This window comes from Engystomops pustulosus, chromosome 6, assembly GCF_040894005.1.
Source record: "Engystomops pustulosus chromosome 6, aEngPut4.maternal, whole genome shotgun sequence".
Classification (NCBI taxonomy): domain Eukaryota; kingdom Metazoa; phylum Chordata; class Amphibia; order Anura; family Leptodactylidae; genus Engystomops; species Engystomops pustulosus.
In genome coordinates, this window is record NC_092416.1 from 21,977,003 (window position 1) to 21,990,226 (window position 13,224).

General features: G+C 40.8%; 1 protein-coding gene across 1 annotated transcript in view; it reads right to left on the reverse strand.

Moving 5' to 3' along the window:
* Positions 1–13,224, reverse strand: part of LOC140134650 (IgGFc-binding protein-like) — a 32,880-nt gene that overhangs the window by 7,415 nt on the left and 12,241 nt on the right. The window contains exons 4-11 of the mRNA XM_072155113.1: positions 12,368–12,637; positions 9,420–9,717; positions 8,178–8,773; positions 7,075–7,642; positions 5,892–6,493; positions 4,337–4,907; positions 2,552–2,751; positions 2,312–2,453 (exon numbers count right to left, since the gene is read on the reverse strand). Coding sequence (XP_072011214.1) covers positions 2,312–2,453; positions 2,552–2,751; positions 4,337–4,907; positions 5,892–6,493; positions 7,075–7,642; positions 8,178–8,773; positions 9,420–9,717; positions 12,368–12,637 — 3,247 coding nt within the window. The remainder of the gene's footprint in view (positions 1–2,311; positions 2,454–2,551; positions 2,752–4,336; positions 4,908–5,891; positions 6,494–7,074; positions 7,643–8,177; positions 8,774–9,419; positions 9,718–12,367; positions 12,638–13,224) is intronic.

Sequence of the window (13,224 nt, forward strand, 5' to 3'; positions counted from 1 at the left end):
TTATGGGCACTTTGGGCTCCATAGCAGCTGCTATGGCTGCTACTGCAGTAGTTATGCCCCGATTTAGATATCACATATTCCAGAACTATACTATATTCCAAAAGAATTGGGACCTCTACATAGCAAAGTCCAGATTGTTGCTGATTGTGACAAGAGATGACTGAACATGACATTTGCCTTTGGGTTCTTGCTCGATCGCACAACCCAGAACAGCTATGCCTGGGTTGCAACGCCGAACCCAAACATCAGGTCCACTCTTCTTTAATTGCTATACTTCTGAGCAATACTAGAAAGGTGACACATTGGGGCTCATTTACTAAGGGTCGGAATATCCAACTATTTCCAATGTGCGGCGCATTTAGAAGGGCTTTTTGTCGCGATTGGATTTTGGCGCATTGGTGGGGGCTTTCACGTAACACAAATCGGCGGGCGTGGCCGTTGGACGATCCGACGGATTCAGACAACACGCGGGATTTAACATCTGAAATTGTGTCGCAAGACATGCACTTATAGACACCGGGAAGAAGAAGGTGAACTCCGGCGGACCACAGCGGGGAAGCGACTCATGCAGGATACCGGGCGCACGATCTTGATGAATTGCGCCGGACTTCATCTTTGGGGATTGAGACAGGACCGAGTAAGTAAATGTGCCCCATTGGGTCCACATCCCTCTTCTTGTTAAACTTGGTCATTTAGGCAAGATTTTGGCCAAACAATAATACAATCAGCTAGTTGACTTTGAACTATGTGCTGTGTTCCTCTGAACTCCCTGTTTCACTGTTCAAGTACAATCAGGCACTGAAACTTTTTCTTCAGAATGGATATCTGTTTTTAATTTTTATTTTAACAGATACAGACAGTTCCCTACTTAAGAACACCGAACTTACAGACAACCCCTAGTTACAAGCGGACCTCTGGTAATTGGTAATTTACTGTACTTTAGCCTTAGGCTACAATAATCAGCTGTAACAGTTATCACAGGTGTCAGTAATGAAGCTTTATTGTTAATCCTGGTTCTTATGACAACCCAACAATTTTAAAATCCAATTGTCACAGAGACTAAAAAGAAAATTGCCTGGAGCTACAATTTTAAAATATACAGTTCCAACTTACATAAAAATTCTATTTAAGAACAAACCTACAGAACAAATCTTGTACTTAACCCGGGGACTACCTGTAAATATATCTCTTTATATAAGGCAATAATAAATAAAAATATACAATATACTGAAAACATATGATGTATTCCAGATACTGGTTTGCCAAATATTAGACCTCTTTATACAGTAATCTGCGATACAAGGTCATAAAAACATTAAATTCAATTAAAAGCATGTATAATGTATGTAAATCTTGTTTGTCATACACACATATGATCAATGTGTCAATGGGCGGCCACTGCATATACAGGCAGTCTCCGGATTACGTACAGGATAGGTTCTGTAAGTTTGTTCTTACATTGAATTTGTCGGAGTCGGAACTGTATATTTTACAATTGCAACCCCAGCCAAATTTTTTTGGGTCTCTGTGACAATTGGATTTTCAAAATGTTGGGTTGTCATTAGAATCAGGATAACAATAAAGCTTCATTGCAGACACCTGTGATAACTGTTACAGCTGATTATTGTAACCTAGGGCTAAAGTACAATAAATTAAAAACATCCAGAGGTTCGTTTGTAACTAGGGGTCGTATGTAAGTCGGGTGTTTTTAAGTAGGGGACCACCTGTAATCAATAACATACGCAGCTGATAAAAAACATGGACATATAAAAGCGAAGATAATATCAATCAGACTAAAACCAGGTCGGGATATATCCTATTAAATTGTCCCTTGAAATCTAAATTTGGAACTCCGGATAATATAATCACAATAGTTGGATCTAAACTGAATGTCCTCTCCGTAGATGGCTATATATCAAGAATCCTCCACGTATTTATTCATTCGCAAAATGTAACAATGGGGCACATTTACTTACCCTGTCCAGTCGCGATCCCGCGGCACGTTGTCTGACGAGGATTCGGGTCTGCCGGGATTTACTAAGGTCCGTGCACCTGATATCCAGGTCCTGCGCCGAGGTCCGTCGGAGTTCACCTTCTTCGTCCCGATGCATGTGAGTGCTGATCTTGCGACACAAATTCTTTTTTAAATTCCATGGTTCTTCCGAATCCGTCGGGTTGTTTGACGATCACGTGTGCCAAAATCCCGGGACAATTCGGCGCAAATCGGAAATCGTTGGGAAACCCGATGAAAGTGCACGATTCGGACTCTTAGTAAATGAGCCCCAATATGTTCATACTATGTTAGACTCACCAGTGTTTACATATGACCTTACACCATCAACAATTTTGCATTGATCTCCTGCAGCACAGCTTGTATTGAGGCAGCTCATCCCCGAGATTGGGTTGCAGGTACATTCCACACTGCAGTCATCATTCAGAACGGTTTCATTAGCCTTTGTGGAAAAAAAAAGGACATTTTGACAACTTCCAGAACTGTGAATTCTCTTCTGTCCTTTGCTACCTTCTGTGCCCTAATTTTAGTCTTCCATACCTGGTAATAGCGCCCATTGTCAAAGCACCCACATTGGTCTAGGGAAATGCAGTTTTCCCCATCAAATACGTAGTCTTCATCACACTCACATCCTTCAGCACACTGCTCTGAACTTTTAAACGCGTCGTAAATGGAAGAGCAGGTGGTGGAACACATATCGGCACAGGTTGAGTAGTGACTGTGAGGTCCACACTTCATGACTGTGGAGAAATCAACATGACATATGGAATGGCAATGAACAAGGTGCAGTTTTATGGATATTCAGCATAAACACCGGAAATGTGTACAATAGCAGTAATGCGGCCCTGAGGCTTTTCATCTGGGGATGGCTAAAAATGTTTTTACAAACATTGAACTTGTCCAGTACAATACAAGTAAAGCTACGACTGGAACAGTCTGTGGTACATTCATTGACGACAAAGAGCTAGAAGAAGACAACACCTTTTTGAAAATGAAATCTATGAATTCTATTGATAAGTGTCAAAATTAGCTCCTTTGGCAAAATTAGGTCCCTCAATGGTGCTCCAAGGATTAGAAAAACATGGCTTATTTCTTCTAGATACAATTTCACTTATGCCCATTGGTTGTTTACTTTATTGCAGCTCAACTGTCGTAATATAATAAGGTCCAAAGTGCAAAATAAACACAACTTTTAGAGAGAATTGACACTATTTACAAAGGAGAAGGAGAGGCTGTGTAGCATTGAAATTGTGTGGTTAAGTTCAGTACTAAACACTTCCTCCCTTTGCAGTTAATGGGACACCAGTTGTGAGTGTTGATTTTATAAATACTGCTGGCAAAATTGTGAATGTTACTGGTTGGAGTTTGGCTTCATGACCCGAAACTGAAGAGGTTTTTATAATTTGGGTTTGGCTGAATTGTGTCCGCTCATCACTAATTATACATGGTCTATGGGGAAATGTTTTGCTCAACTCCTAATTGATTCTTTCAACTCCTTCTAAACTTAAGAGTCCAGCAGAAAGCTGACTCCATGTGCAGGGACCATAAAGCTCTGAGTTGGATCTGACTTTGGACTCCGAAGCATTAAAATAGCTTTTGGCACCTCATGCTCATGCACCGGCGTATGATAGCCTTGCCGCTAAATTTTCACAGGCTTCCGCTTCTTGATGTATTGGACTGAGTGCTGCGCAGGGATTATTGTACGCCGGCCCTGCCTTGCAAAGAAATAAATGCAGCAGGTGACTTTTCACATGGCAGCAGCAACTGCACTGGCTTGGGGACACTAACAGCCTTTGCTTGCCCACTCCTGGCCGACTGTGCACCATTCACGACCGGCCGTGCCCCTCCTTTCACGCTCCCTTCATGGCCCACTGGCGTTAAGGTGGCAGATTTGGACAAATAATCAGAAGTGTAGCAATAATAGGATCTTTAGCTTGGTTCTTCAGTTGAATTTGAATTTAAGTGAATTTTTTTGGTCTCTGTAACAATTGGATTTTAAAACTTTTGGGGTGTCATAAAAACCAGGATTAACAATAAAGCTGAATTGCAGGCACCTGATAACTTTGACAGCTGATCTTTGTAATCTATCTTAAAGTACAGTAAATTACCAACAACTCAAGACCCATATGTAACTAGGGTTTGTATGTAAGTGGGGTGTTCATAAGTCAATTCAAGTCTATTCAATTAGCTTATTAAGATAGAGTCTTTTCCAACAGAACTATATAAGAATTTGGTAAGCTTATCTTGCTCTATGACATGTTACATTTCCAAGGTGGCAGCAGCCCTCTAACCTTTCTTCATAGACTTAGGTCAATATGTACTTACAGCAAAAATCTTCTGTCCTCCAGGTTATATTATTGAACCCTTCATACTTGCAGACATCAGCATAGACAGAGACACTGTCACATAGCACATTACTGTCTTCTCCATTGGTCTGGCACATGTTCGAAACACAGTTGTTTAAGTAAGATACGGGATTGACCTTGGAATGACACTTTGCAAATGGACCTGAGAGGTCACTAATGATTCCACAATTGATTGGCTGTAAAAATACTTTCTTCTTTGCTTCTTGGCAAGATGGGCAAGGTTTGCCTGTGCCACCACACCCATCGCGAATTTCTCCTGATTGTCCTTGCACTTTCCACTTGTTTCCCAAGGTATTCATTTCCTCTGGTGTTTTGGCTGCATCATCATTGGGCAATCCATTGTAGTTACCACAGAGGCCACACATGCCATTCATGTAGTTACTCGGCACAGTAACAGAAAGAAGGGACTGGAGATCATATTTCACAGAAAGGCCAGAATCTGTGTTAATCATTACACCTTTACCATACCACTCGGCTCGTATCTTCCCAGACAGAAGCGTAACCGGAAGTCTGGAGGTTACTCCATTTACCTAGAAATCCAAAAACATTAATAATGTATTAAAGTAAAAACAACAGAGAGACTCATGTATGTTTACAATTATTAACATCTCTATATTGTGGTAGTAAACAGTAATCTGCCCCATGACCCCAAGTTACTGCTGTACTGTATTATTTATAGTAATGTTATTACTGGATCTTCTCACATGGGGAGATGAGACACTGAACAAGTATCAGGCTTCTGGGGTAGTGAACCCCCTGGACCACCGCGAACGATAACACAAGCCGACAACTAGGACCGGAATCTAAGTGGCACCTGGTTAGCACCAGAGCCTGCTGCAAAGAGGGTTGAATTTGCTGCAACGTGGTACCCCCAGGTCATTCCACCGGCGTGACTTGTCTGCGGTGGCAGCCAAGGTCAAGTTATGAAGTCAGCAGGCAATCTCGTGGCCGCAGACAAGAAGATGGTCAAGGCAGGCGGCAACGGTTCAGAGTCTGGGATGGAGACGAAGGGCAGGGAAGGCAGCTTAGGAGCATAAATGGGAAAAGGTCCGGGGTCACAACGGGGAATCAATCACAAGCACTAGGCACAGGACAGAGCTTTCTTGATGGCATATATATGAAGATATGGCAGGGAATGCTGGGAGACGCCGGCCTTTATCCATTTCCTGAAAAGGGCCAGCACCAATTATCGGTACACTGGTCTTTTAAATCTTCTGAAGCCGGCTTGTGCAAACTGTTTTATAAGTGGCTAAAAAGTTTGTAGATTTGGAGAAACCAGGAGGTTTATACTGTACATCACACCTCAACCCTATCACTACATGAGAGCACTTGCTGTCAGGTTCCTTCACAGATTCCCGCAAATTTGGTATGTTTTTGGGGTATCATCTCATCATCTTCAAATTAAGGGAAACTAACAACTAAGACAATATTAGATAAAGTAGAGAAACCCTTTTATATACAGACACAAGTAACAAAAACAGTGATATGGTACAAAAACCTAAATGTCTCATTACCTGAATGATGCCTCTTTCCCAATGCTTCAGAGTCAGGATGTTTTGATAGACCTCTACAGTGACACTTCTGATTGATCCTGGGCCAGAATCCAGCTTCTCATTTTCAAAGGTCACCTTAAATGTCGCTAGATCTCTTCCTCCGGTGTTTTCTCCACAGCTTTGAGCCAGCACATAGGATCCTTGTCCACCAAAATCATAAGATTGATTGTCAAATGTCTTATAATGGGAATATCCAGCAGCCATGCAAGTTTCTGAGCCTCTAGGGAAGCAGCCAAAAACTCCATTTTGTACACTGCATTCTTCATTGGAAGAGCATTGTGAGGTGGTGCAGGTCATGATCCCACCTTCCACGCAGGAGCATTTCTGGGAACACTTATCCCCAATGTAAACGCTCTCACCAACAGAATAGTAACCTCCATTGTAACTGCATCCACATTGAGAGATAGGAACACACTGGTCCCCACTCAGAAGGAATCCATCATTGCAGACACAACCTTCTATACAGTTTCCATTACAACCTTGTGGAGTGGAAAGACCATCGCAGGTGACTGGACAAGCATCAGCACAGACTTCATAACTGCTATGAGCCGGACAAGAGAAAGCTGCAAAACATAGGAATGAAATAAAAGTCAATGTTTCTGTATCATCCATCTACTATAAATTCATCTTTTTAACTACATTCATAAAACCCTCATGACATGAAAGGACCCACCACCAAACAGAATCCTCGAGTGAACCCCCTCTCTAATTTTTCAGAAATCTCTGTTGAACTGAAAAAGGTGGCCTACACCGAATATGAAGTGAAATATTTAAGAAGCAAGTAAACAGTCCTTGAAATCAAAGTGGAAGGTTGAATAGGTTAGCAAGTGTTGCGGCCAAATTGAGACAGCGATGACTGGGTCACATCATCTCCAAAACAGCAAGTCTTATCAGGTGTGTTTGTCATTAAGTGGTTGGCTTCTAGTGAAAGTTATCCAAATATGGGCAACCAGAACACAGAAGAAACAATCAAGGCAGCTCACTTGTGTGAGGAACAAAGCCTAGCCTCTTACCACGGTCCAGGTCATCCCTGTGTGCAAGGGTCAAAGGGAATTATAAATTATAACTCTTTTTCCCACCCATCAAAAATAAAAAATAATATATATATCTAAAAAAAATTACATATTTTTATTCTTTTACTTACGACAGAAGTTTTGACTTCGCCAGGGATGTACAATCCCTCCTGCCTCTTGGCACGCCATTACGTAGGATGCTATCGTAGAGCAAAAGACAACCTGACGCTTCTGTAGGATGCAATAGTCATAAACACAGCTCCTAAAGTAAGGTTCTGGATCCACTAGTGGGTGGCAATTACGGAAGGGACTTTTAGGACTCAGCAGGACACCACATTCACTGGCTCCATCTTTTTGCCTTTTCTCTTCAGATGACAAGTTGGTACAGACAGCGTCCCCATCATCTCTACACTTGTGTACTTCTTTAACCTTCCAGCTCTTACCAAATGTTGTGGGGTCAGTGGGCCGTATTCCCTGTTTAGGTGTTAAATCATCACCTGGGACTCCATTAAAATTGCCACAAAGGCCACACAAAGCATTAGCATAGGTCCCAGGAACAGTGACCACAACAATACTGTTATAGTCATACGTGACCCTCAGACCAAAGTCAAAACTGAAGACAGCTGAGCGAGGGTTGCGATAGATGGAAAATTGTCCATCTGGGGACTGAACTGGCAAATTCATGAGCCTCTTGTTTATCTGCAAAATGAGAAATTCAATTACTAAACCTTTACTTTCATCTGCAAATTCAAATTTATATACTAAGAAAAAAAGAAGCAGCACATGTGTAAAAATAAATATACTTAGGTGCACGCCCCAGAACTATGGCCAAGTCCATCCAAGGTATAAATTCCAAAAACAAAAACGCAGCACTGCAAGATTTAAGTCCAACAAAAACACTCACACTCACGTCTTAAGCAACGTTTTGACGCAACAGATCCAATGTTAACGTAGCTCTATCCACACCTTCTAGCTCCTCCTGTAGTCTTTCTCAGACTGCAGGAGGTGAGTTAATTCTTTCCTGGGGAACTCTGTGCAGGGGTGACACAGTTTGTCTCAAAAGATATCAAATTAAAAAATACTATTTGTGGAGGTTGTAGAATTAATCTAGTTCTGAAACACCCAAAAATGTCAAAATGTCAGGTGGCCATACCCTTTGACTTTTCTGTTGTTCTTCTTGATCTTTCGTAATCAAGTAGATTTTATTAATTACATGTATCATAGCTGTACTTACCATCACTTTATTTGGGGATTGTCTACTGGCTTCAATCTCCAGGTTATAGACTTTGATGTAGACCACTGATGTGTAGGATACTCTAATGTTGCCTCGATTTTGATTTTGAACCCAGACCTCGAAATTTGTTAATTCACTTGTTTTGTCACATACAGCAGTAAGCTGATAGATACAGGTACCTTGAAAATCAAACTTTGTTCCATCGAAGGTAAGATAATGTGGGTGACTGGCAGCCATACATACACCATAAGACTGAGGGTAGCAATTTTGGATTCCATTCCTCACTGCACATTCTTCTTGGGCCTTGCATGGACTTTTCTTGCATTCAACTTTCAGAGTTTTCGCATTGCACACACATCTTTCTTGGCATTTTGTATCATTCCAGAATTCTTGATTGGAGGCGTAGGTGAAGCCTTTGTAAGAGCAACCACATTGTGCTTTAGGTATACATCTGCCTTCACTTAAAACAAACCCTGGGTTACACTGACATGTTTCAACACATGGCTCTACGCAGTTAGTTTTGCCTTCAGGATCTTCGCATGTGGCTGGACAGGCTCCACACAGCTTGTAGGAACTGTCCTTAGGACATTGCATGGCTGAAAATAAAAACTTTCATGGTTACTAAAAGTCATCATACTAGTGAGTAGTCATAGAAGAAAAAATAGGACGTGGATCCGCGCTTCTCAGAATGAATACTTTATTTCGGAGTAGGACTACGCGTTTCGGGGGCGTAATGCTCCCTTCATCAGGTCCGTATAAATACACAGGGTTCCTGGAGTGTTTTTAGGCTCTCTTTATGATGATGTTAAAGGGGTAAATGGTCCTCCTTAATGTTTGGTACTGTTACCCTGGATGGGAAGGGATAGAGTGTAAGTACCGTCGGAGTTGGTTGGACGTTGGCAACGGTGGATTAGAGGTAAGCTTCAGGGAGCCACGGCCGTCAGGAGCGTTGTGTGTTCCAGGGCAGTCGGGAGCGCTGTGTCCTACTCCGAAATAAAGTATTCATTCTGAGAAGCGCGGATCCACGTCCTATTTTTTCTTCTATGACTACTGACCTATATCCCAGCTAAGTCACTGCTGTGATACCGGACGACGCAGCTCGATCTCAGCCCGATCCCCCACCTGGAACCCTTGAAAACTCCTTACCGTGATATCTTACTCCATTATTGATGCGCTGTGTTTTTTCTGTCTTATAGATCATACTAGTGAATTATGATTATTTCTACGTGGACTTGTACTTACGACATACTGCAAGCTCTCTCCAGTCTTTAATAGACACTCCCGCACGCTGACAAGTTTCGGCATAGGCTTGGACAGCATCACAGAAAATCTTTTTGTAGCCGTCATTGATGCACACATCAAAGATACAATTTTCTATAAAAATCTTGGGATCTACAACAGCATGGCACTCTTTGAATGGACTATCGTTTTTGTTGATGATACCACAGTATTCAGAAGTTGAGTATTTACTCGCCGAAGTCGGTGGACAACTCAAGCAAGGTCCATTGCAGTCATTCCAACAAACTGTGTTGTCTTCTACCTACAAATATAAAGAAGAAAAGTTCTGTAAGCTTCAGAATTAATTCACAGATTGTTTTAATCAAGTCTGACCAACTCCAAGTCTCTGCATCATTCAATTAGTGTTAGTTAGTAGTGGATTATAATATAGGCGGTTAGGATGGTAGCCCAAGACCCAAACATCCGGCAGTATGGCAGTATATGATAGGATCAATCAGACAACCCAGGGTTAAAGTACCCTAGGGGGTCTGAAAAATAGTAAAAATAAAAAAAAGTAAAAAATTATAATAAAAAAAACCTAAAAATTCAAATCACCCCCTTTCCCTAGAACTGATATAAATATAAATAAACAGTAACTATCAGAAACACATTAGGTATTGCTGCATTCGCAAATGCCCAATCTATTAAAATATAATAGCTGGTTTTCACTGCGTTTAAATCCTTAATGGAAAATAGTGCCCAGATTCGAAAATGGTACGTTTTTTGCCAATTTGAAAAAAAGTTAAATTCAATAAAAAGTGATCAAAAGGTTGTATAGGCCTAAAAATGGCATAATTGAAAATGTCATCAAAAGTCGCAAAACATGACACCACCCACAGCTCTGTTCACCCAAGTATGAAAAAGTTATTAGCGCCAGATTTTAATTTTTGTAAATGTATGAAAACATTATAAAACCTATACACATTTGGTATCCCCATAATCATACTGACCCAAAGAATAAATTAAACATTTCAATTGGGGCATATAGTGAAATTCATAAAATCCAAGCCCACAAGGATATGGCACAAATGTGCTTTTTCACCAATTACACGGCATTTGGAATTTTTATCACGATTCCCAGTACATGACATGGAATATTAGATACCATCATTTTGAACTTCAATTTGTTACGCAGAAAACACAGCCATCACACAGCTCTGTACATGGAAAAGCATAAAAGTTATACATTTTTGAAGTTGGGGAGTGAAAAATGAAAACGCAAAAACGAAAAAAGGGCTGCAGCGGGAAGGGGTTTAACTTGAAATATAAGATTCTCACCTTTCATCTGATACCAAGTTCTTAGTACTATAAACCCAGTATATTGGCACCGCTGTCTCTCCGGGCTGTGCCCCTGTTTGTTTACTGGGGTAAGGAAGCTCAGTTCAGTCCTGCTTCCACCCAGCCGAGGTGGCCGGCCATGGCCCTCCGTCCCCATATCTCTGCACCTGATACAGTGCCGGGAATGATGTCGGTTGGGGATAGCCGGTCATATCGGTAAAATAAACCAGGGTAAGGCCCGAAGAGACCTTGAAGCAGGACATCGAGGAAGACCGCTAAGGTAAGTACAAGTTTATTTTTTTAGGTAGTCATTCACCACCGGCCACAGAGGTCTTGGACAACCCCTTTAATCTGATATAAGAACCATTCTTAACGCTGCTGTAGAATTTAGAGAAAATTTCATATTGGTAACCAGCGAGATTTCACAACAGGAACAAATATTGGGCCTGTACAGCCGCGAATAGTTACATTGTGGGGTCTTTTCTTGTGGGACTAAATGTAATTTTTACTTTTTGTATCTTTCTTTTTATTCATTTTCAAATAAAAAATGAACAAAACAGACCTGTAGATTTTATTTTTATACGGCTGAGGTTTTTTTTTACTTAAGTTTTTTTTATTACAGGTGATATAATTTTTTGTGTGATGGTTGGGCATCTTTTTTCATTTTTTTTTTTTTCACATTTTTTGTCCTATGGGATCAATACTATTATACTTTTGTAGCCTGGGTTGCCACTGAAGTGGTGGTGCAAAATGCTTGTTATTTAAAGTGGGTGGCAATTTTTGTGTATTAGTATTTTTTTTTATACTTTCTTACACTTTATTGCTTTTTCTCATTAAAACTTTTTTCCCTTTTTTATATGACTTTGTCCCACAAGGAGGAACTCACTTGAGATCAATCGATCTCTTATCTAATACACTGCTCTACTTATGTAGTATTAGATATCCCAGGCAGCGCTGGGGTCCATGAGTGGACCCTGGGTTTTGTGAGTCACCATTGGCACCCATGTCTTACCGGAAATGCATTTGTAATATATAGAAGAGAATTATGAAGGTTCTGAGCTTGTGAATCATGCCCTGGGCTTCTCGCATGACAGCTTGCTCTGCATAGTTTAGCTCCTTTGGCTGAGCTGGTGGTGTGTTCAGTGGAGCTGGGTGAATACATCTTGGAGCCTAATGGATGTGTCAGGTGTGGTTTGAGTGATGGATGACCAAACCAATCCGCTGCTAGGGCAGTATCCATCCATTGCTCATCCCTTCAGCCAGTTTCTCTTTACACTAGTCTCTGGATTATGTGGTTATTTATTCTCTGCTATTGATATATTCTGACCCTTGCTATTTATTTTGACTGCTCTTTGCCTCACAATTCTGTACTTAGCCACCACCTTGGTTTTGACTTTCTGTCTGTCACTCTGTAGGGACTGTCATCCATTTTGCTGGGACAGGAGTTATGGGTTAGATCAGGCCCATACACCTCTGTCTCGACAGCACATCTTTTATTGTAGGCAGTACATGGACATTAAATGATGGGTTTCGAGTTTATCCAAAGCACATAATCATAGTCAAAAAGAAAGCATGAGTCGCCGTGACTTTCTTTGAGTATGATGAAAATCCTAGGATATTCATATCTATCTTACCTTCCAGCTGGCACCAAAAGCAAGAGCGTTTGGAGCCAAAGTTCTTGCAGGTGTGATGAAGTCATCGCTTGGATCTTGGTTATAGTTTCCACACATACCAGACATTTTTCCAGCATATTGCCGAGTAATTTCCACAAGTAGAAGGTGATTCCAGTCATACGATAGCTGCATGTCACTCCCCAGCTGTAGGATGGCTGAATTCCCACTTTGGAAAAGATCCAATGAACCATTCATCAAAGAGATAGGGAGTTGTTTAAGAGCATTATCCACCTAGGGCCAAATAAATACAAACAATAGGGAATATTTACTATTAAAAATGTAATTTTCAGCAGAAAAAGTGTCCCATATGCTCTGCAACTTTTTTTTTAACCCCTTACCGACATGTGATGTACCAATGTGGGCACTTCCATCTTGGATTCGACTGCCTCCCCCCTGTGGGGTCATTGCAGGGTTGTGATTTGTTACCATGACAGCCTTGGGTTTTACAAAGACCTGAAGCTGTCTGGTTTTAAACCATTTATTACAATGTGCGCTTGTGATGAAAATATAATAACGGTTGTTCCCAGCATTTAAAAAAAAGACATAAAATCATATTTTTAAAAATATAAAAATATCTATAAAGTATGATCAAAAGGGCGTACAGTCTTTAAAAAAGTAGCATCACATCATCAAAAATCGCAAAAAATGGCACCACACACAGCTCCGTACACCAGCAGAAGGTAAAATGAAGATTTTTTTTTTGTACAGGAGGTTTTGTAAAATTTTGGAAAATGTATAAAAAAATTATAAAACCCTTATAAATTTGGTATCCCTGTGATCGCACCTACTTAAACAATAAAGCAGACCTGTCATTTTAG